The 22,894-nt window shown below is 35.8% G+C and overlaps 7 protein-coding genes across 8 annotated transcripts; 3 read left to right on the top strand and 4 right to left on the bottom strand.

The window, feature by feature from the left end:
* Positions 1 to 165: 165 nt before the first annotated feature.
* gtl-1 (TRPM SLOG domain-containing protein) lies at positions 166 to 10,817 on the bottom strand. Its single transcript, NM_069710.6, has 32 exons — positions 10,709 to 10,817; positions 10,504 to 10,618; positions 10,043 to 10,134; positions 9,941 to 9,994; positions 9,656 to 9,877; positions 9,527 to 9,611; positions 9,290 to 9,428; positions 8,749 to 8,876; positions 8,160 to 8,358; positions 7,974 to 8,117; positions 7,791 to 7,880; positions 7,620 to 7,743; positions 7,094 to 7,576; positions 4,967 to 5,141; positions 4,772 to 4,920; positions 4,630 to 4,727; positions 4,404 to 4,565; positions 4,038 to 4,350; positions 3,779 to 3,992; positions 3,368 to 3,522; positions 3,187 to 3,320; positions 2,923 to 3,138; positions 2,547 to 2,661; positions 2,256 to 2,499; positions 1,906 to 2,205; positions 1,550 to 1,791; positions 1,347 to 1,502; positions 1,145 to 1,301; positions 631 to 787; positions 483 to 561; positions 374 to 439; positions 166 to 324 (listed from the first exon to the last, which is right to left on the bottom strand). Exons 1-32 carry the CDS (start codon positions 10,745 to 10,747, stop codon positions 286 to 288), a joined length of 5,085 nt encoding a protein of 1,694 aa, NP_502111.3. The 5' UTR covers positions 10,748 to 10,817; the 3' UTR covers positions 166 to 285.
* C05C12.1 (Protein kinase domain-containing protein) lies at positions 5,271 to 7,003 on the top strand. The gene is made up of 7 exons (NM_069711.6): positions 5,271 to 5,340; positions 5,596 to 5,737; positions 5,786 to 5,985; positions 6,030 to 6,294; positions 6,341 to 6,476; positions 6,524 to 6,690; positions 6,740 to 7,003. Exons 1-7 carry the CDS (start codon positions 5,279 to 5,281, stop codon positions 6,983 to 6,985), a joined length of 1,218 nt encoding a protein of 405 aa, NP_502112.1. The 5' UTR covers positions 5,271 to 5,278; the 3' UTR covers positions 6,986 to 7,003.
* Positions 10,818 to 11,693: 876 nt separating the features above from the next.
* On the bottom strand, positions 11,694 to 12,467 carry C05C12.5 (Phosphoprotein). The gene is made up of 3 exons (NM_069712.9): positions 12,239 to 12,467; positions 11,853 to 12,074; positions 11,694 to 11,806 (listed from the first exon to the last, which is right to left on the bottom strand). The coding sequence occupies exons 1-3, from the start codon at positions 12,397 to 12,399 to the stop codon at positions 11,740 to 11,742; spliced, it is 450 nt and encodes a 149-aa protein (NP_502113.1). The 5' UTR covers positions 12,400 to 12,467; the 3' UTR covers positions 11,694 to 11,739.
* Positions 12,468 to 13,151: 684 nt separating this feature from the next.
* Positions 13,152 to 14,357, top strand: F54D1.1 (KHDC4/BBP-like KH-domain type I domain-containing protein). The gene is made up of 5 exons (NM_069713.3): positions 13,152 to 13,201; positions 13,253 to 13,433; positions 13,483 to 13,727; positions 13,860 to 14,063; positions 14,108 to 14,357. The coding sequence occupies exons 1-5, from the start codon at positions 13,179 to 13,181 to the stop codon at positions 14,289 to 14,291; spliced, it is 837 nt and encodes a 278-aa protein (NP_502114.1). The 5' UTR covers positions 13,152 to 13,178; the 3' UTR covers positions 14,292 to 14,357.
* Positions 14,358 to 14,682: 325 nt separating this feature from the next.
* On the top strand, positions 14,683 to 15,679 carry col-126 (Nematode cuticle collagen N-terminal domain-containing protein; the record flags this gene model as incomplete). The annotated part of the gene is made up of 2 exons (NM_069714.2): positions 14,683 to 14,793; positions 14,840 to 15,679. 2 exons carry the CDS (start codon positions 14,683 to 14,685, stop codon positions 15,611 to 15,613), a joined length of 885 nt encoding a protein of 294 aa, NP_502115.1. The 3' UTR covers positions 15,614 to 15,679.
* Positions 15,680 to 16,189: 510 nt separating this feature from the next.
* Positions 16,190 to 17,472, bottom strand: col-127 (Nematode cuticle collagen N-terminal domain-containing protein). Its single transcript, NM_069715.3, has 2 exons — positions 17,049 to 17,472; positions 16,190 to 17,002 (listed from the first exon to the last, which is right to left on the bottom strand). Exons 1-2 carry the CDS (start codon positions 17,157 to 17,159, stop codon positions 16,229 to 16,231), a joined length of 885 nt encoding a protein of 294 aa, NP_502116.2. The 5' UTR covers positions 17,160 to 17,472; the 3' UTR covers positions 16,190 to 16,228.
* Positions 17,473 to 17,546: 74 nt separating this feature from the next.
* On the bottom strand, positions 17,547 to 22,634 carry nhr-7 (Nuclear hormone receptor family member nhr-7). Of its 2 annotated transcripts, NR_138498.1 has the most exons (9): positions 22,406 to 22,634; positions 20,006 to 20,137; positions 19,563 to 19,677; positions 19,447 to 19,512; positions 18,982 to 19,391; positions 18,763 to 18,881; positions 18,603 to 18,715; positions 18,396 to 18,556; positions 17,577 to 18,149 (listed from the first exon to the last, which is right to left on the bottom strand). NR_138498.1 is itself a non-coding variant. In NM_069716.8 (8 exons), exons 1-8 carry the CDS (start codon positions 20,057 to 20,059, stop codon positions 17,577 to 17,579), a joined length of 1,611 nt encoding a protein of 536 aa, NP_502117.2. In that variant the 5' UTR covers positions 20,060 to 20,137; the 3' UTR covers positions 17,547 to 17,576. The 2 variants fall into 2 exon arrangements, 1 of the variants encoding a protein (NP_502117.2); NM_069716.8 differs by lacking the exon at positions 22,406 to 22,634 and having other exon boundaries at positions 17,547 to 18,149.
* Between the last annotated feature and the right edge of the window lie 260 nt (positions 22,635 to 22,894).

Below are 22,894 nucleotides of genomic sequence, written 5' to 3' on the forward strand. Positions count from 1 at the left end.
TTCTAATGAACCAAATGACATATCTGCGAATGCTGCTTATATGCAAATGTTTATTTCCATTTCCTCGAGTTTTTGTTGTAATTCTAAATGTACGATTTCAAACGTTTTGCGAAGCGAAATTATCATATTACGACAAAAAAAATGCTCTTATCAGTTTTTCCCAATGACAAAAGAACCAGTTTATATTTCTGTCATTGAAATCATCATTATATACATGGCAAAATAGTCCCCACTAATAGAAAATTTAATTAAATTAAAAGCATTAAAAATTATTAGGGCTCATGTTTATTCATAGTCACTATCATCTCTTTGATATCTCGAGTCCTGTAAAATTAGATTTTTAAAAGTTTGTTTTGAATTAATTTCAACCAACATTTTCCCCAAAAAAAGACCCATCCGCTGGCTGAACTGGTGTCATTGGCATTGGAACTGGACTGTCCTGAAACAAAAAAACAGTTTTAAACAAGAAGAAGCCCACTAACAGCATAAAAATCATCTTCAGTTTCAATTGCATCTGCAATGGTTGAGTAGAGAGCATGTCGACGCGGGCCACGTGGCAAACTGAAACATTCAATTATTCTCGTGAAGTTAAAAATTTAAAGTTCCCTAGAAATATGTCAATTCCCTTACTTAATACTAGTAGGTGGTGCATCTTCTCTTGTGATCAAATCATCTTCCGATAAATCAGACTTATCACTTTCTGTGACTTGACGAACTCTCATTTGTGGAACAGGAATGCTTATCGAAACTTCTTCCGTTGCTGACTCAGCAGCTGATTCATCTTGATCTGAAAAATATTTGTTTTAATTATTTAGATTGGAATATTTTTCTTACTTAACAACTCATAGTTTGCGGAAACGGATTGACTGAATATAACATTAAATTTCTCGGTAAAACATTTGGAAAGTCCAAATGAGCTTGTTCGAGAACATGGAATAATTGGAATAGATGATACTAGTTTATAAAGGGAAAGAACCAAAAAATAGACAAGCCAGTCAGGTTGTATTATTATATTTATATATATTCGAAAAGAATATCAAGTTTTTCAAAAGAAAACTAAAATTTGAGTTTTTGAAAAATTTTTACATGTATTAACTTTGAATTATTAATGTGTATTCCCAGTTTGAACTATAAGTCAACAAACCTTCCATGAGATTGAACTGAATTGATGGAATCTTTGGTTGCTCTAAAGAAGATCTTCGATTTTCAGTTATTTTCTTTTTTGCTTGCAATGAATCTCTCTTCAGATACTGTCCCGATGTTCTTCTAGAGCCGATTGGACTAGGACCATCTACTGTTATCTAAAAATGGATTAATATGTCTCACTACTGCCGGGTGACATTTACCATTGGAACACTATTATTTGGTTCTAATTTGGAGTTATCCGATGATCCACCACCTCCATCACTTCCACTTCCTCCGAATGATCCACGTTTGTACTTTCCACTAATAAACTTCCCTAGTTTTTTGTTCATATCCAACATTAAATTCATTTGTTCTTTCTGAAAAGTACACAGCTTTTGAGGAAAATTAACAAAAAAATCGTTACATGTCTCGAATCCATATTTTTCATTTTATGTTCCAATTCTCTGATTTCTTCTTTCAGCGTGAATTCCAATTGGGTTAAATGAGAAACTCTATTTAAAATTGCATCGGTTCTTTCTGCTGTTCGATGAATTCTTTCGTCATTTGAACTTAAATTCTTCTTTTCTGTTTCTCGTTTCATATCTTCTACACTTTCCTCTTCAAATGTATGAACTTTTTCCATTTCATCAGGTGACAGGAACAGTTCTTAAATGATAAATTAATTGTTACAACATAACATTTTCATTTGGTCGAGGAGGGCCTCCTCTTACCACATCAGCCAGACCAAGTGTCTCGATAATATCAATGAAACAAACTTACTCAAACTTTGATCAAAAAGATTTTTTCTCTCGAACATCCGACTACTGGACTTGATTAGCTTGAACAGCCAAATGACATGATAAATGATTGTAAATGGAGGTGGAAGCCATGGTGTCGATTCATATTCCATAACTTGTCCGTATCGCTCAAATAGAAAGATTTCACGAGTTGATTGAATATGTTTCTCAAAAATATAAGTACATCCGGCAACCATTACATTCATCAAAAGGACATTGGTAGCTAACATGAAAACGGTCAGACCAACTGGAGCAATCCAGTAACCGGGAACACATGTCTCATCTGGAAAATAAATAATTGTGATGTGTTCCTTGAAATATTAGAAAACTTACGTGTAACATTTAACATGCTAATCGGAATATTCTCATCTTCGTGAGTCTGCCAGATTTCATCTCCACAAGTATCAATTTCAGCTGCATAAACTTCTCCGTAAAGCATGAAATATGGTTGTAAGAAAATATTTCTGACAAGAATCCAGTGCCAATCTTCGTAGGGGTATGTTATACTTTGACGAAGTAATCCAAATGCGTACAAAGTGATGAAAACAAGCACGCAAAGAGGGATCATCGTGGGAATCTGAAAATTTTACTTACTTCTAATGTAAGTTTTTTCTTGAAACCTACCATTTCTGCGACAATATTGATATATGGTCCAAGTCCTTGTTGAACGGATAGATAGTCCACTAACTTTAGAGACCAAATTACCGAATTACAAATTATCAGGATTCTTCCAAGAGTTCTAAAATCACAAGTTAAATGGTAGGGCATTCAAAAAAACATTAACTGAATTGCTCGTACTATAATTTCAGTCCAGAAAAATTGAAGAAAACTATGTCTTAGTTGCTCGTCAATTCGATGTTTCTAAAGCGCAAATCAAGAGCACCTCAGTAATTTATTATTGCTTTATTTATTTGTTATTTATTGCTCCAGGAGCAGCAACCTAATACCTACAGGCATACCTGCGCATACTATGATAAGTATTCACAGTAGTTCTACTTACTTTGTAGTGGGGCTCAATCGAATAAAATACGCAATTAAATAAGTTAACAGTCCAAATGCAAGTAATCCATTCCGATATTGAAAGAAGAACACTCGAAGTTGTTTTAATACAGGTTTTGAGGTGTCCATCATTATAGTTGATACAACTTTCCGACCTATTTCCAGAGTCCACACAAAAATATAAGCAAATACATACCATTCCGACCAGCTTGCGATTCTGAATAAACAAATTTAAATTTGGAAATTAAATCATAAAAGTGAATACCTTTGAGTTTTAACCAGCAAATTGTAAGTCAATAAAATCAAAAACCAAATAAATGCAAAAAACCATAGCCAATAAGTGGTGATCGGAGCCTTGTAAAACTCCATTATTTTCTTTTTCCATGATAATGGCCGTTGCTGAACAGAAATTTAAATTGTAATTAATAAAAATAATTGGCTATTACCGTATAAACTTGAACAGTTACATTTCTAGATGAGGAGAACTCTCGAGATGATTTTTGTCTTGTTTGTGTGTCAAGTTCTTCACTTGGATCAATATACATATCATCGTGATTCATTGCCACTGCCACAGATCCACGTTTTCCTGTTCTGTTGATGTCTGAAAATTAAGATATTGATTATTTATGTGAAATGATATTTTCTGTCAAAAAGTTGCACAAAATTGACAGTAATTTGTTAACGGAAAAACTTTCAAAAAATTGCCGAGAGACTGTGAAAAATTTTGGCAACTCGTTAAAAAGTCCCTATAGGTCGCAAAAGGTTCAATGAAAATTTCTATAGACTATTGGCTATTGGTATAAATTACAGGCGCATACAGGGAAAATCAAAAAAAAAATCGAAGAAAGTTGACTTACACATTTCCGTGGCCTTCTTTTGCTCCTGCTCATCGTCGTCTGATGTTTCAATTTTCAGACATGCTGGTGGCTTAATCACGTTCTTTTTCGATTTTTTGATAGACATAGTTCTTGCACGATTCCTTCCCGTAACAATCGGAGGTGCAACCACAATTCTACTGATACCCATGTCTGGTTTCTTCTTTTCAGAGAAGTTCAACTTATCGCGGACTAACTGTAAAAATATGCAATTAAAATAATTAAAATATTGTACAAGTACCCTATGAATACTCAAAGGTTGATCTGCACTTAAGCTCTGTGCTCTTAATTTAGCATCCTCCTCATCAGAATCATCAGAATCACTTGAACTATCTGATGAAGTGTCTGTATCCTCAGCGCTGTTCATTTCAGAATCAGACATTTCTTCGTCGTGTTCAGCTGCTGTTTTTGGTTGGAGCATTAATTGTTCCTTTGTTTTGAAACCGAGTAGAAAAATCAGAGGTGGAGCTGCTAAGCACGTAAGTACTTTCGAGTTTTGATTATTTTTCATGAGTAGACCGCCCTGCCAAAGATCAGAAAGAAGCATTTGACAACTGAAAATTCAAACAATTTGAATTGTAATATTATTTAAAATAAAAACTCTTACCAAGGATGAGCTAAAAACTTCCGATGACCGTTATTTGCAGCCAGAGAAAGACATGTCTCATCTCCCCAATTTGCGAGTTCACATGTTAATAGGCGAAGTGTCTGATCACGTCCATGTTTGGTGCAGTATTCAAGAACCTCTACAGCCAATTCGGAAAATTCACTGAAACTCTTTTCAATACAAGTTGGTTCCGAAAATCCGGCAAAAAAGGTTCAGAATAACTAACTCGCTGAATTCTGTAAAATCCTGGCTCATTCCAATTTCTCCAGTTGCTAATGAAGCTGTTTTGGCAAGTGATACGTATAAACGGCTCGCTACTAATGCCTGTGAAATGAACGTTTGCAAAAATAAATCAAAAATAAACTCACTTTAGCCATTCCTTCTTCTCCATGAGTCCACATCAATTTTGCCATTTTTTGTCTCTTTGTAAGGACTGCCCAAATCATTAGGTCACTGTATGGATAACGGAAAGTAAAATCCATGTTGGCTTCTTCCTCAAGATTTGAGAAATCATCTTCTGAAATGGATAGGTTAAAGATTCAAATGAAAAAGATTATTGTCACCATCGTCTGACTCCCGTTTCCTTCCACCTCCATTGAATAATGAGATAATAGAATTACGAGCATTATTGATTAAACTAATTTGCATTGAAGACATTCGTTCTCTTCCTGCATCACCAGATGGTCCAATGACATCATTCCTTCCTCCATTACTATTACTGTGAACACGTTTTCCAAACTGGAAAAGTAAATTATAAAATTGTAAATACGTGAACTTTTGCACGCTTATTTTTTTCTTTTTATCAGCAAATCTACGAGTTAGTGAAAAAAACACAGCCAGTGTAGATTTTAAAGTTTATTTCGAATTTTTACAAGATGGCAGAAAACACAGCTTCCGAGAATGATGTTGAGAAAGTATACATTGCGATTGATGATAAGTAAGTGATTTGGGAGTTTGGCTTCCATGAAAAATATTCGAAAATTGTATACACAAAAAGGGTGGGCGGAACAAAAACGGTGCCAGAGTTGCAAATCCACTTTTGTGTAGCCCCTTTTCAAATGTTTCCCCAATCTGTGGAGCCTGAAGTTCTAGAATGGATTGAGACTTAGTGGAAAGTACAGAGAAAACGAGGATACTTACTGAATAGAAGAAATAAATAATTGAAAATTAAAAAAGTAGCATTCTTTTCCAGAATAAAAGGTTACCAAGTTGTCGAGAGTATAGGAGAAGGAGCTTATGGACAAGTATTCAAAGTTTCAAAGAATGCAAAGAAATACGCAATGAAAGTGGAACCCAATCGGTTGGATGGTGGCCCAGCGTCAATCACCAAGGAGGTTTGGCAATATTTATGGAACGATTTTTAATACTATGTGAAATTTTAGATAGAGGTTATGATGGAATTGAATAATCGTGGTGCTAAGTTCTTCCCAATATTCGAGACAGGAGGACGAGAACCAAAATTCCACATGGTTGTGATGACTCTTTTGGGCGAAAATCTACAAGTGTTGAGAATGAAGGGATGCAACCCGAAGGCTTGTACACCTGGAACATGGAGCCGCATTGGGATACAATGCCTTTTTGTGTAAGTTTAGAGAGTACTGATTTTTATGATCCAAATATTTTCAGTGTAAAACAAATGCACGACTGCGGCATCCTTCATCATGATCTGAAACCCACGAATTTCGTGTGGGGCCAGTCGGATGAAGCTCTCACATGCCGAGTATTCTACCTCATCGATTTCGGAATTTCCCGCAAATTCATCCGCCACGTCAAAGGAACTCCAATAAATCAACAAAATGGCTTTGAATTTCGAACGGAAAAGAAGAAAGTTCACTCACTGGTTGGAACACCAAAGTACACATCACCCAAAGCTCATGCTATGGCCGATTTGGTTAGTTGGAATGAATATCGGCAATTTAAACAATGTTTTTTTTCAGGGAAGAGGTGATGATTTGTGGTCCCTCATGTATATGATTGCTGAGCTCGTGAAACCATTGCCATGGGAGATACTCGAAGCGAAAATGTTGGAAAACACGAAACTCAAGAGTAAGCTCAAGGATCATTTCGGCATGGGTCAGTGTTATTTATAATTTAAAATGAAAATAATAGTTTTTTTACAGATGGATTTGGAAAAATTGAAACCATGCTCCATGCCTGCACTTTCAACTCATTTCCAAACTATGAAATGATATACCTTGCATTCAAAGAAGTGTTCAACAAAAGTGGGGTTTCTTGGCTAGATCCTTATGATTGGGAGGGAAAGAACATGCCGTCTTACAAACGATGGGTAAGTTTTTCATAAACCATTTCTGTATTCTCATCGTTGCGTGTTTCAGAGACAGCATGCCGAAAAACAGCGTCCATTGTTCGCTTGGGAACAGCCTGACGTCGGCTCTTACTTCCGAAAGGATCCATTTACAACGGTTCAAAATGCAAATGTAACGGGGAAGACGACGAAAAAGAAGAAGCATGGGAAGGAAACAACTGATGAGACGACTGTGGAGACTTGCGAGGAAATCAACGGATCTGTCAAGAAGCCACAAAAAGGAACTGAACTCAAGAAAGCAGTGTTTCATAAATAAATTGATTTGATGTGAAATGTTTAAAGAGATTATACAAACTATCATGAACACAAGATTTTAGCTAATGTTATCATCGGAATGTTTATAATCATTATAAACTCGACAAACCTGCTTTCTATTGTTGAACAAAAAATATTGATTTTTGAATTCTTCCTTTGTGTAATTCGATTTGTATAGATTTCCCATCAAGTTCTCGACTAATCTTCCAACTTCGACAAGTTTTATGTGATGTTTTGAGTCAACTAACAGATTAGTTCTCAGAGTATTTTGAGGTCCTTTGTCAGTGTTATAGAGATGCTCCAGCCTTCCGTAAGTTAAAAACTTTTGCATAGAAACTCCGTTCTCAAGAAGTAAATGTACGAAATCGATACGATCATTGGAAAGTGCTTCAATCATTGCATTGTGCAAGTCTTGAGTAGTCCATTCAGTTCCATTTGCGAAGATTTCAGTTCTAGCAATGTCAGCTCTGTTCCAAGCAAGAGCCAGTTGAAGTTGTTCTGGTGGTGATAGGTTTTGACCTTTTAAAAGACATGACATGATTACGTGATCCAAATCTTCTCTCGATGATTCACCCAAACGAAAAATTGTCATCTGAAACAAACGTTGAAGAAGTTTCAACAAATCAGGAAATTACCAAAGACTTGTTTGTAGAGCATTCAACAATCTGCTTGATTAATTTCTGAGCTGTTTTCGGATCATATCCAAATATTCTTCGAACAATGTTTACCAACTGATTTCTGATATTGTCGGATAAAAATCTAAAAATATTAGAAACAATGAAGTACGACTTTTACCTAAAACTAACCCATTTTGTGACACAGCTTGATGAGCAAAAGCCAGAATATCTGCTGCTCGACCACTTCCATCACAAACAATTACGGGTATACGGGGAATACTGAAAAATGTTACTTCTATTACCGACGTGTTGATTGTTTTAAAACAATTTGAGGAATGCAATTTATAATTCACGACAATTTACAGAACATACGTTGTTACATAATCATGAACCATTTTGATAGTGAATGCTCCTCCCTCCAGTACAACACAAACTAATGGAATTGCACTTCTCTTTTTGTCGCCTTGAGCTAAATATGCTTCCAATCGTTTTCGCATTATGATTTCAGCACCATATCTGAATAATACTGTGATTTACTAATAAACTTGAATTATCTACCGGTTGACGGTTCCATTGTCGGAAAACAAAAAGTACGAATGATTATCATTGAGTTCTTTCAATCTTGTGTTATTGAACACATTTGTTGCATATGTTACTGTTGAATCTTTTCCAACAAATCGACTTCTCTGTTTCAACATTCCCCACGAAGCTATTCCAATAGCTACCACGTGATTCTTTGATGTATGGTTTCCATGGTCTAAATTTTAAAATTTATAATTTTAAGTCACAGGCTCTAAGGATGTTTTATGCTTGAAAATTTCACATATCATGCTATCAACAAATGCCTGGAAAATTCTATTGAATATAGAAAATGTATTCACCAAAAAGTGAGCCTCTCGGTATGAACATCGAGTGGGCGAGGAGGACGTCCAATTGAATAACCCAAAATAGCCCAAAAGACCAAAATTCCAAAGCTGAGATTTTTGCAAATTTATACAATTTTTTTAAAATGTGTGCACACTTTTTGAATTTTTCCAAACTTTTGAAGTATCTGGACCAGAAGCTAGAGATCTGTTCCGTACTCCCATTTTTCATTTTAAATCTACTTGCTCTTATTATTCCTATGAAGTTTTATAGTTATTCTAACCATGTAATGCTGAATCCAAATGCTTTACAACTCCTTCATCCAACCCAGAAGTAATAATCCATGCATCAGTTGACTTTGCAATCTTCATGATTCCTTTTCGGAACGTTCGTGCCAATTTCGGTTGCAGACTGCAAATATTATCTTATCATTATCATCTTCATTTATGCTTCCACTCTGTGATATCATTATTCTCGATCAAATTTTATCACATCAAACCCCAACCACCTCGGAGAATTGTGGCATTCTTCGTGACGTAAAAAACGGTAAAGGTATCAGTGAGGAATTTGGAAGAGAAGTAATTGATAGAAAAAAGGTGAGGGGTATGTCCTGGGAACGGAAAAGATTATAAGAGTCTTATGTACATTCAGTAGGTGTTAAGGGAGATTAATTTAGAACGAAAGATCAGGTTCAACTCTTATATACTGCTTTGAATGGTGTTTAAGAGAAAATTGAAAGTTTAATATTTCCAGTGAGTCTAATATTCCTGAAAATAATCAAACAAATTAAAATTTGTTTTCAAGGTTAACTTCAAACTACTCACTCAAACTTTGTTAGTCCGCCGTTTATGGTGATAATCAATTTTGGAGGTTTAAGTTTCCAAACTTTCATCATTAAATGAACAATATCTCTTGGATCCGAATCAAAACTTATTCGAGCATATTGTGCGTGGTGAGCAGTTCCTGAATTTTTAGATTAACTTTTCAATTTTTAAATATTTGAGATAATTTGGAAAAAAGTTTTTTCACAACATAAGAATAGGCAGAAAGATAAAGCATACCTTCGAATACAATATTTCCATATGCATCAGTTGGTACAATTTCTGTGTGTGATTGAATTGACCAACGACCAGGAGTTAAGTTTACCTGAACAAGCTTTCAGGAAAATAATTTTAATTCAAAATAATTACCTCATTATCATCTGCATCTGCATCCGTTGTATCTACTTCATGAATACCAGGAAGAGTTAAATGATTTAATGGATGATTTTTATTCTGACTTCTTTCCAATACTTCTTCTGTATGCTTTGATCTTTCCTTACCACATCCACATCGTTCCGAAAATCGTTGCGATGGGACAAAATATGAACATTGTCTCATTTTAAGACGACATTCTATCCAGTTTTTTCCCTTCTAAAAATAAAAATAGACAATATTTATATTTCTGTTCCACTGTATCAACTTTCTGCCACTTACCAAAGAACCAGCTCTAGTTGCGTGTCCAGAATGGCTTGTTGTCGAGTTTCCGCGCTGAACAGTACACTTTTAAAGATTTTGATCATTTGACAAAACTCAAACTTTTCTTCCAGATATGTCTGCCAAATGGAGCATATCCTTCCAATCAAACTTCTGAACATGTCTTGGAGCTGAGTTCAAGGGGGCTTTGTCAGCTGAAATTGAAAATTTATTCTGGAGGTGTTTTTTTTAAATTCCTTTTCAGAATAAAATTGCATGATTTTTATCACATTTCTGGGCAACTCGCTGCAACTTTCCAGCAACTTTAGCAACTTCAAAAATTCCAAGCGCAAAAGTTGGCTAAACTTGGTTTAAAATATGCTAAAGTCGGGAAAGAAGTTGCTAACTATATCTAAAAGTTGCAAGACAATAAATTTGGCGCTAAAGTTGCTAATGTTGTTGAATAAGTTGCGGCGGATTGCCGAGTTTCCACATTTGGATTAAAATTAAAAATTAATTAAAATTGTTAATGAATTCTTTTAAGGTAATTATGTTTCAAAAACTATAAACTTTAAAAAACCTACAACTAGTGCTTCTTTGCTTCTTTCTTCTCCTTTTTGTCTGTGTCTCTGTCTCTCTTTCACTCTCATTTTCTTCTACAGTAACACTGTTCGCTCGAAGACTTTCTGCAACTGCTTTCTGAAAACATTTGTGATGTTTTTTAATACTCAATGAGTAATATAATTATTTATGACCGATCAACATTTATATGGAATTTTAAAACCTCACATGAATTGCAGGAACTATACTTCCACGTTTTCTGTCCATTCAATTAAAACTTTTTGCTCTGAACTTTGGTATCGATGATCTAGATTTTCTGATTTTCCCAGAAGTTTTTCTGGAATAAAAATCTTTTCACAATATAATTTTTAAGAGAAAATAAATCAATGAAAAACGGTAACCAGGAAAGTAAAAGTGAGTTACCCCCGCTATTAAAGTCAAAAAAAAGTAAGCCATAGATGACAGTTGAAACATGAAAAATTGAGTGAAAAAGAGCGAAGTGATAAGAGAAAATGAGAATGAGGGAGAGTGCATACGTATTGGATTCTTTTTAATCAGAAGACGACTAAACAAATTTTTGTCGGTGATCATTTTTGATAATGAGTCGAAAAGAGGTATTCGATAGAAAGTGAGCTGCGGCCAGCAGAAATGAAAGAATACGAAAAAAAAAAAAGAAAGAGAAGAGTACACACTTTTCGATGTCTGATGATAAAACTATTGGCTCTGGAAACTACACATTTAAAGTGTTAAATTAGATTATATAAATCAATAATCTGAAATGGCATATGATCCATTGCATAGATAACATTTTCAATATTGACTTAATTTCAATTTTATGGATTTTAAGCGTTTTGTCGGTCAGGCGTTGTCTTTTTGTTTTATCATAAGGTTTAAATGATGTCTACACTTTTTAGCTTTATCAAAAAAGACAAATGATGTTTTATAAATACGAAACTTTGAAGAAGCTAATTAACTATTTATTATGTTAGCGACAACTGGCGATTATCCTTTCTGACTCTCTGCAATCTCTCAGCAGGCTTCAAATATTCCAAAATCTCCAAACGTCTTATTTTCTCGCGAATGACTTTGATTCTTCATTCGAAAAAGACAAGATCTACTTGTAAGATAGAAGTTTTTTGTTTTCTTTAAAACATTTTCAGTTGAATTTCGTCAATGTGACTTCTAAGATGATTTTCACTAATTAAAAAAAAACCACGGGAAAATGAATCTATTTATTCAGTTCATAGGATCTCTATTTGCTACAACTGAAGGATGGACATGGAAGATGAGGACGAAGAAGTTTGTTTTCCGAACAAGTCATCGATCCTGAAAAATAAAATTGATCTAACAGAATAATTTCAGAAAAACCTACAATTTCTGAACTTTTGTCACATCACTATCGTTCATAACTCTCTTTGACTTGAGCGAAGTCATGATCAGTGCTTTCTTCTTATCCAATGCCAAATACGACTTGCTCTTCACATCAATATGATTCACGGAAGAAGAAGACGCAGCGGATGATCCAGAGTATGCAGACAATTGAGGAGCAACAATACGAGGCTCCGGGGAGCATGAACGTTCCGATTGAGAAGATCTATATGAAAAGGTTTAGACACTAAGTTAGAATCAACATTTTCATAGCAAAACGTCCAATAGCTTACGCTTGACGTACAGCAGAGTGCAATAGAGCAAAAGTTATTATTCGTTCAATGCTCATTATTTTAAATATTACTGAGAAAAAAAGCAAATACAACTCACGGGGACGGAACGATAGTGCGGTCCGGCAAACTATCAGACGGCTTTGCTCCCACTGTATCTTCATGAAGATTACGAAGATGGGATTCTGCTTGAATAAGTGTTTCGTCGACTTTTTGAACAATTGCATTGAATGCATCTGTGGCGCCAAAGTATTTTGCCATCCTTTGCTGGTATTGATCCGTTTATGAACTTTGATGAGAGCAAAGCTGGGAATGAGGAAAGTCAAACTGTTTTTTGAACTCACGTAAATTCACCCCCCCCCCCTGGTCTATTGTTTTCATTTTTCTAATCAGCAGTTCACGATTTCAAAAATAATAGCAACATTAATTTTTTTTTGGTTTATCAAAATGATTATGTTTATCTTCTTGCTTGTTCCAAAATGCTTGTTCTCGCCATGCAAATTATTTTCTGCTACAACTCTACAACTCTGCTACAACAACTTTAATGTTTTAGGTCGAAAAACCAGGCGGGCGGATAAATTTTTGTCTACGTGGAAGGTTTAGACAACAAGCATGAAATGAATCTGCTCGCATGTGCAGTATCGCTTCAAATTTTTTTATTAATAGCAAAACTTTGAATAATTAGAACTCACTTTGCAGGTATCACAAGAAGCAGGCTTGCTTCTAATTTTTAATATCCAAGAGAGCGTAATAAATTAAAACATTTTTCGGTTCCTATAACATTCTTGAAACCAAGATTTTAGGAATTTCTCTATTCGCTTTTTGAATTATTTTCAGTTTATCTTCTTTAATCTCTCTTTTGTGATAACTAATCTTAAATCTTCTCATACTTTGGAAAATATATAAAAGTGTTTCATATTTGGACGTTTCACGTGATCTTCTTTATTCTAATCTCCCCTTCTCATTCTAGTCCAAGTCAATATTTTCATTATTTCCTCATTCTTCGTTATTATTCACTTTTGAAAAAGTTCTATCCTACGATGCTCTCGACTTCCGCAAGCCTGTAAGTTAATAAGAAAGTTTAAGTTTCAGAGTCGAACTTATAATATTTCAGTTATCTGAACGAGCTGATCAATGAGATGAGACAATTATCGGAGACACCAATTGATTGTAAAAATGCAAGAATGTTGTTGTCAAAAGAGATTTCGAAAGTTTTCGATGAATTGTATCGTCACGGTCAAGGGTTTATAGATAATGGATATGGTTCAGATTATAATAAGAATGATTTTTACTCGGTATACTAATACTCCTTATAGAATTCGGTTGGAACATATGTATTTTCAGCCGCATTCCGCAAATTCTGGCTACTCTGCATCTCCATTCCCATCTCGTCCATCTCTTCCAAACCATGCGTTGTCCACATCGTTTTATCATAATTCATTCATGACACCAATTAGAAATGGAAGAATGCGATCTCCGGATCAAGATCTTGGAGATTGGTCTCGTGAGAAAATTAATGATACTCAGCATGTGCTTCAGACAAAAGTTTATATTCCGGAGCCACCGGTTTCCATTGACGGGAAGAAAGTGTTAGTTCTTTAACAAGTTTTCTGTTGGTTGTGGTTGCTTAGGAAGAAACGCATTATCTTGACCGGATGAGCTACTTTGAATAGAAGTCTCATCGAATTACAGAAATAAAAATATATGCTGATTTCTTTCAGAAAATGCAACTACATTGGTCGCATTCTTGGTCCATCAGGAATGTCTGCAAGAATGATTGAAAATCAATATGATGTTACTCTTCTTATTCGTGGAGCCGGATCTGTCAGAAACAAGGCAATGGATGAAAGAGTGAGGAAGAGAAATGAACACTTGGAGGAGCCCCTTCACGTTCTTCTTATTGCAAGACACAATGACAAGACAAAGTTTGTCTAAATTATAATAATTTCTTTAATACTCACAAGTTTAGATGTGAGGAGATTCTCAACAAGGCTGCAGAAAAAATTGAAAGTCTTTTGACTCCAATTCATGATGAGTACAAAATGGATCAATTGGTTAGTTATGCAAAGATGAATGGAACTTATCAGGAAAGACCAAAAAGAAAAAGCCAATTGGATGAGCAATCCCATAGTAATTATTGGGCTCCACACTGAAAGAGATGTAGAAGATCCAGAAATTATAAACTTATTTGATTCTGCGGATATAAAGGATTTGAATTGATTTGTTACTGAAATCTCAGATAACAATGCCACATGGGTGTTGAATTTGTCGAAATCAATAAGACCCTTTACAACGGAAACTGTTTACGAATGATTATACGTTACAACAAGGACAATACTTCCTGAAAAATAACTTTCTCTGCGCTTCACCCTCGCCTAATTGTGGCTTCTTCCTTTTAATGAGGAAGTAATGTTTTTAACTGAATATTGCTTTACACTCTTCCACCTTATTGCAAAAAAGTGTAGGAGTAACACATTCATAAAGAATGAAGAAAAGATGAGTATAAAAAGAAAAGAAATACAAGAGAAAAGGTACCATTTCGACATGGAGAAGATTCTTGTAACCATCTCAACTGGAGCTGCATCCATTGCAGTTTTGGCTGTTCTTTTCACTGTTCCATCTCTCTACAATACCATCAACGAAGTTCATGATCAAGTAAGTTATTCATACAGTTTCACTTCATCACATTAATTAATTTCAGGTTCTTGATGGAGTTTCCGTTTTCCGTGTTGAAACCGATTCTGCTTGGACCGAGATGATGGACATTCAGGTTACTGTCACTCCACCAACTAAGCCACGTGTCAATCCATTCAACTCTGTCTTCCGTCAAAAGCGTCAAACTTTCTCTGGACTTCCAGCTTGGTGCCAGTGTGAGCCAACTAAGCCAACTTGCCCACCAGGACCACCAGGACCACCAGGCCAGCCAGGAGCACCAGGAGTCCCAGGAGCTCCAGGACCAAGAGGGGGCGACAGCACTGTTACCTATGCTCCAATCAACTGCCCACAAGTTTCATTCGATTGCATTAAGTGCCCAGCAGGACCAGCCGGACCAGCTGGATCATCCGGACCAGCAGGACCAGCAGGACCATCTGGACAACCAGGAACTCCAGGACAACGTGGAAACGATGGATTCCCAGGAGCTCCAGGAGCACCAGGAGACAATGGTCAACCAGGATTCCCAGGACAAGATGGAGCTCCAGGACAACCAGGAGCCGATGGACAACGTGGAGCTGGAACTCCAGGAGCACCAGGAGCTCCAGGAAATGCTGGACCAGCTGGACCATCTGGACAAGATGGATTCCCAGGACAAGATGGAGCACCAGGATCAGCTGGACCAGCCGGACAAGACGGATTCCCAGGAAACAATGGATCCGATGGACAACCAGGAGCTCCAGGAGGACCAGGACTTCCAGGAAACGATGCCGCTTATTGTGCCTGCCCACCAAGATCCGCTGTTTTCCTTTCCCGTCATTAAAATGGTTTTTCTCAATTCTTGTCATATTTCTTTTAAACGTACAAAATAAACAATTTAAACAAACTATCAAAGTTTAAAAATATTCATGTTCTCGGCAAAACGGCCCATTTTAATAGCACACTCTTGCAACTTCTTCCAAACCGTTATGCTCTCTAGCTTTTCAAGAAACTGCGGCTATTGAGATGCATTTTGCAATTTCTTGACAAACTTCAAGCTCCAGTTTCTCACACCTGCTTACAATCAGGTTTTTCCTACTCGGTAGGCGCAGACGCTTACCGAGTACTTCATACCATTTTGACAAAGTTTTTATGAATTTTTGTGTTAAGTTGAAGGAATTTGATATAAAGTTGTGACGTATCGCAGAGTTTAGCATTTTTATTTAGTGTAAACCTTTTTCATGTGTTATACAAAAAATATATCAATTAGCAACCAAGAAGCAGTATGCCTACAATTTTTTTTGCATTATAGCAGTATTCGGAAATTCATTATTGACACTTCCAGTTTTCCATTCATTTTTCCACTTTGCTACAATTCGATAGAGCTTAGGCAAGTAAAATGGAAATTGTTTATTTTGTACGTTTAAAAGAAATATGACAAGAATTGAGAAAAACCATTTTAATGACGGGAAAGGAAAACAGCGGATCTTGGTGGGCAGGCACAATAAGCGGCATCGTTTCCTGGAAGTCCTGGTCCTCCTGGAGCTCCTGGTTGTCCATCGGATCCATTGTTTCCTGGGAATCCGTCTTGTCCGGCTGGTCCAGCTGATCCTGGTGCTCCATCTTGTCCTGGGAATCCATCTTGTCCAGATGGTCCAGCTGGTCCAGCATTTCCTGGAGCTCCTGGTGCTCCTGGAGTTCCAGCTCCACGTTGTCCATCGGCTCCTGGTTGTCCTGGAGCTCCATCTTGTCCTGGGAATCCTGGTTGACCATTGTCTCCTGGTGCTCCTGGAGCTCCTGGGAATCCATCGTTTCCACGTTGTCCTGGAGTTCCTGGTTGTCCAGATGGTCCTGCTGGTCCTGCTGGTCCGGATGATCCAGCTGGTCCGGCTGGTCCTGCTGGGCACTTAATGCAATCGAATGAAACTTGTGGGCAGTTGATTGGAGCATAGGTAACAGTGCTGTCGCCCCCTCTTGGTCCTGGAGCTCCTGGGACTCCTGGTGCTCCTGGCTGGCCTGGTGGTCCTGGTGGTCCTGGTGGGCAAGTTGGCTTAGTTGGCTCACACTGGCACCAAGCTGGAAGTCCAGAGAAAGTTTGACGCTTTTGACGGAAGACAGAGTTGAATGGATTGACACGTGGCTTAGTTGGTGGAGTGACAGTAACCTGAATGTCCATCATCTCGGTCCAAGCAGAATCGGTTTCAACACGGAAAACGGAAACTCCATCAAGAACCTGAAATTAATTAATGTGATGAAGTGAAACTGTATGAATAACTTACTTGATCATGAACTTCGTTGATGGTATTGTAGAGAGATGGAACAGTGAAAAGAACAGCCAAAACTGCAATGGATGCAGCTCCAGTTGAGATGGTTACAAGAATCTTCTCCATGTCGAAATGGTACCTTTTCTCTTGTATTTCTTTTCTTTTTATACTCATCTTTTCTTCATTCTTTATGAATGTGTTACTCCTACACTTTTTTGCAATAAGGTGGAAGAGTGTAAAGCAATATTCAGTTAAAAACATTACTTCCTCATTAAAAGGAAGAAGCCACAATTAGGCGCGGAAGGTCGGACAGTGGACGTTGTAACCTACAAAAAAGGAAAGCAAGGACAATGCGATTTCCGCAAGACAACAAATAAACTTGAATTTATGAACTTTTGGTAGATGGCAAGAGAGAGAGAGAAAGGGTTTAACCTGGCCACAATCCTGTGTTTATTTACTTCTTGTATCTAGTTAATATGTATGTAGAATATTTTAGCAGATTTTGTATTTGGATTGAAATAAAACATTTTTTATTAATAAAAATTAAAAAGGGTGATGTTGATTAATATTAGAAAGTTCGGGGAAAAATTGAGAGACAATATCTTTATTAAAAACTGGAGTCAATCTGAATCCATCTGCCCAATTTTTTTCCAATGGTTTGTTCATTTCATCAGTTGTCATTCCATTTGGACGAAGAAATTCTTCAATTGATTTTGTCATTTCAAGAGGAATTTTCGGAAATGATGAGAGTGAATTCGGGCGGTATGGAGATTGGAAAGGACTTGAATTTGCTGGATAAGAAGAGGTAGACGGCATTTGAGAATAATCTGTGTACTGTTGTTGTGGCGGTGGAGGTGCACTGATTTGACAAGGAGACAATGATGGAGGTGAGAAATGGAATAAAGGAACTGTATCAGATGGTGGAGGAACTGGTGGAACTGATGAAAGTGATGATCCCATTTGAGTTGATAATTTACGACAGTTAGCAGTTGTCAGCAGAAGATCTGATACTTCTGGATTTATTATGTCGGTGAGAATTTTGTGGAATGGGATCTTGGGATCAGAATCCCGGACAAAAAATGGTTGCTGAGATTGTCGAATTCGAGATGCCAGATTCTGAAATCTTGTTCTCATAAAATACACATTATTTCAAATAATAGCTTTATGAACTCTCTAATGTTCTAAAGCTACCATGATTTGGTTTTAATTCGCTACACTCCGTTTGAAACACCCAAAATACAAAAGAAGATATAAGCTTAAATTGTGAAATTGGAACTGTAAACTATGAATTCAAGATTTCGGGTTTTGTCCACAGATTTAATGTTAGTTTTAGCAAAATATTTGTATAGATCCATAACTCACCCGGGATTCATAAACAAAATGAAGAATAGTTGATAAACTGTTTGCTGCTGATATTGAAGTCTTGTTTCTACTGTGTTTGATAACTTTGAACAAAAGTTCTGATAAATTCTCTCGAGCCAACGAAAGGCTTTCATTCAATGAGTTTGACAACACTGTACTCTCTGAAAATGGATTTAATGTAAAATAATATTCAGTATCAAAACTTGCCAGCTGACAATACAATATATGCTTTCAATACTGAATATTCAATTATTGATGGAGGCTTTCTCAGGTAAGTTTCGAAAACATCCGCAATTTTCTGAGTTAAATGAGTTGTACATCTTGAAAATAACATTATTACATAGATGAGAGTAATAATTATTCTTACATTGGAAGTTGTGCAAGTGACAATTTCAGATCTTCCAGCCCAGGTGCTCCTTTTGCAACAAATCTTGAAGTGGACTCGAAGAGCAGCAAATGAATCATTGTATCACTTATCAATGCGCTCTGGAAAAAAGTTTTTTGTGATTAGCAGCTCAAATTCTTAAGCTAGACCATTTTTGCAATGGTCTATAGGCGAATGTTCTGATATTCTCCAAAAGATTACCTTATCTTCAACACTAAACTTTCTACAGTGTTCTTCTTCCAACATGACCAAAAATCGATCAATGTAATCGACACATTGCACAATTCTCTCTATTCCCAAAAATTGTTCATTCAACTGTCTGGGTGAATTTGAACAATCCATGGCTTCAGAATCTCCAGTTTTCCGTGCCAATGAACGATCAGCTATTAAACTTTTCAGTGAAAAATTTCCTATTCCATCAAAATTAGTTGAAGTTGAACATGTTTCGGCGAGTTTTCCAATTTCAGAAAGTTGTTTTCGTGATGATGGAGATAAAAATGATGTCCAATCAGAAGGATCTGCTAGTCGATATGACAAACTTCGAGACACACTTTTCTTTTTTGATAACACTGTTTTTCCTTTTTTACTTTTTTCTCGATCTGGTCGAACATCTGAAACAAAAATTATCTTGAACTGTTCAAATTTAAATAAAGTTTGCGAACTTACAATCTGGGTTCATTCCGACAAGAAGGCATTTTCTGAAACGGCAGTATCGGCAGGCATTTCTTTCAACTAAAATATTCAAAAGTTTAATTAAAAGATCCAGGATAAATGAAACGTACATTTGGTAACTTCACAATTTTTCTCAAATCTACAAACATATTTGTTTCGTCCGTCTTTTACTGCTCTCCGGAAAAAACCTTTACATCCAAAACAAGCTAGAACGCCATAATGAATCTGAAAAGTTTTAGGCTTTTTATATTTAAAATTGTTTTTTGTTTTTTTTTAATCTGGCATTAAAATTCAAATATTCTTGATCGGAGCATTTCTGCTTTTATCAATAAAAACATTTTCTGGTAGGACAACAAAAGCAAAAATTACCCTTGAAGAAAAATGATCTACATATGACAATTTTTAAAATACCATGTCGGTTATACTCTGTATTTCACGACTAACAAATGTAATAAAATTAAATTAAATTTCTTAGAATTTTTAAAAAACTGGGGTATAAATACAACTACATACAATTATTTTTCATCAAATTCTTAACTTTTAATCAATTTACCTTAGCCGGTGTATCTCCACAAACTGCACAAATTCGATTAGTGTATGATTGCATATTAACTTTCGAACAATGCGTGAATAAATGATCAATTTACGTCATGAAACAGAGACTCCAATCGGATAGACTACTCACCTGAAAACGGGTACTGTTTTGTTGTAGGGTAGGGGACACTGAGAGATGAAGAGAGGACATACTGACCGATTTTGACGCAATTTTTGTTCGGAGAGGTGTCAAAACCACAACGATTTGGAATATTAAAAGGATTTGCCTTGACAGGATAAGCAGAGAACAGGGACATGATTTTTGAGAGTAACGGTTGAATTATCTAGTATTAGAGGATCGTAGATATGAAAAATTTAACAGCAAAACATATGCACATTCAGAAGGTCATTTATCTTTGTCGTGTTGAAGGGCAATTCACAAAGGGTATTTTAAAAAGTAATCAAAAAATATTTTGATTGGCACGCATTTCATGCTGTACGGTAGAAAGCACGGTGTAAATTTAAAAAAAAACCATTTGAATCATTCTGGATTTAATTACACCTACATCTGTGTCAATCTTTTTCAGAGCAATTATAAATGGTTCAACATTGGGTACTTATACTTTTACATGGAGTAGAACAGTGTTGATGTCTGATACTATTGAAAAAACTAAAAGACTGTAAATTAAAATCTGAAATTTGTAATCCAACATTTGAAATACAACTTTTTCAATTTCAGAAGACTTCTGTAAACTGTGTAGTAAATCAGCCAGTGATATGGAAAGGGTGAGTCATTTTTGCTAAGTCAATGAGCAGAGAGAGCTCCTGGCTCGTCGTTGCTCCGTCAAAAAGATACCTTCAAAAAAGAGAAAAGAGACAGAAACGCAAAAATGTTATGGTCTTTGTGTGAACTTTTGAGCAATCAGAAAGTCGAATTCTTTGAGGAATGAAAAGAAAAGAAGACAGGGCAAACGGAAGGAGCTTTTTTTATACAGTACTCAGAGTCTGAGAGTCTTTAATGAAGAAAAAAATAGGAAAATAGATCGGAGGAAAGTAAATTGTAAAATAGTTTGTTAAAAGATTGAGCCAGACGGCACTATTGTTTGTCAAAAAGCTTTTGTACAATTTTTCAATAAAAAGTGATTTTTTGATTGCAAAGGTAGATTATAGTTTACGTTCCATGGTTTAAGATATCATTTTTTGTTACAAGAAACACTATGTGAATTTAATTTCAACGAACACAACGACTGATTGAAAAAATAAAGTTATCGAAAAAATGGAAACATTTTAAAAAGCACATCCACCTATGTATTTAACCTAAAAAAGATTTAAAAAAAGGTCAAAGTGACCAAAAATTTCCATGCACTAGTTCAATTCATCTATTTTTTAGTTTTAGAACAACACCAAAAAAGTTGATGACTGTGCAACTCATTTTTTGAAGATAACTTGCGTATATGGCTGATTTCAACTAAGGATATAATTGTAACAAGTTTTTGTGGGGAGATGCATTTTTTGGAAGTTCATGAATCGGGAAAAATGTCTGATTTGAGAAATAAGAAAATAAATTAATTCACTGAAAGCATATCAGTGTCAGTCTATTGAGCTATTGTTACTAAGCTCTTACATTGGTGACTAGCTTTAAAAAATCAGTACAAAACTTTTTTTAATAGTCACTTTGAATTCCACGGGTAGTTCTGTAGCTCTCTTTTTCTAGACAACTTTCAAAAGTTCAATAGTACACATAGCTCTACACGTACTCAAAAAGAAACGATAACACAAATATCAGAGAACACTCTTGACAAGCGAAGGTAAATATATTTAGATGTTACCGTCCTGAAACTAGTTTTCGAAAGAAAGTTCATAAAATCTGTGTTCAGAAAATAGGAGTCAATACATGCTTCAATTGCGTAACGTTTCAAATTCATTGTAGTTGAAATCTACGGAAGTTCAAACTATTACTTTTTCATGGAATTTAACATAGAAATGAGTATCTATCATATCAAAATTTACAAAATTTACAAAAAATGCAGGAAATTTTGAATTATATTAGTCAGTCTTTAGGTTTATCCAGATAATTTTGGCTTTTAAGTGCATTTTCAACGTAATGTTTGAGCAATTCATTACAATAGGCGGTAGAAAGCTAATTTCAAAAAATTTTAGAATTAAATTTTTTTTACAATTGATAAGATGTTATATTTATTACGGGATGGTCCATAATTTTGTTGAATTAAAAAATTTGATCGTTATAAAATTTGAAGATTCTTATATTCAGCCATACCTCAGGCAGATTAATAGAAAAATTAGTATTGCCGGTAAGATTAATTTTCAATCGATCAGTGGTGCACGACTATTAGAGACTGCAATACCAGTTTTCGGTTGCCTAATGACTTTGGGAAAATGGTACGTAGCTGAAACTCACCGCTGTTTATTTTTTCCAAATGTGCTTTCAAGCTGCTAGTAAAATAACACACTTTCCAGAGCTTTTGAAAATAAAATCACAGCACTCCATCTCAGGAGTCCTGCCCCAAATTGGAAAATAGTGTTTATTGGAAATCTCGTTTTAAATCACTTTTTAAGGTAGAACTCAAACAACCCAAATTCCAATTTTCTTGGGAAAAAACAAAGGATTGAAAACTGGGAAAGTGATCACCGTGAATTGTAATGGTATTTAGAGTGAGTATGTGCCACAAACACGAGTTGATCGAGAGATTGAGAGACGGAGACAATGATCTGTTACTGTTTTGTCTGGGTCTCCATAAGTTACACACTATTCTCACAAAGTTTGTGTTTGAGTTGGAATAATAGAGAGCGACAAAATCGACAGAAAAGTTGGAGAATAGAGGAAAAATGCCTTTCGGAGATGACGCCATCCCGTTTTTTTAGTGGATTTTCGTAGTTTGTGGTCTAG

This window comes from Caenorhabditis elegans, chromosome IV, assembly GCF_000002985.6.
Source record: "Caenorhabditis elegans chromosome IV".
NCBI lineage: Eukaryota > Metazoa > Nematoda > Chromadorea > Rhabditida > Rhabditidae > Caenorhabditis > Caenorhabditis elegans.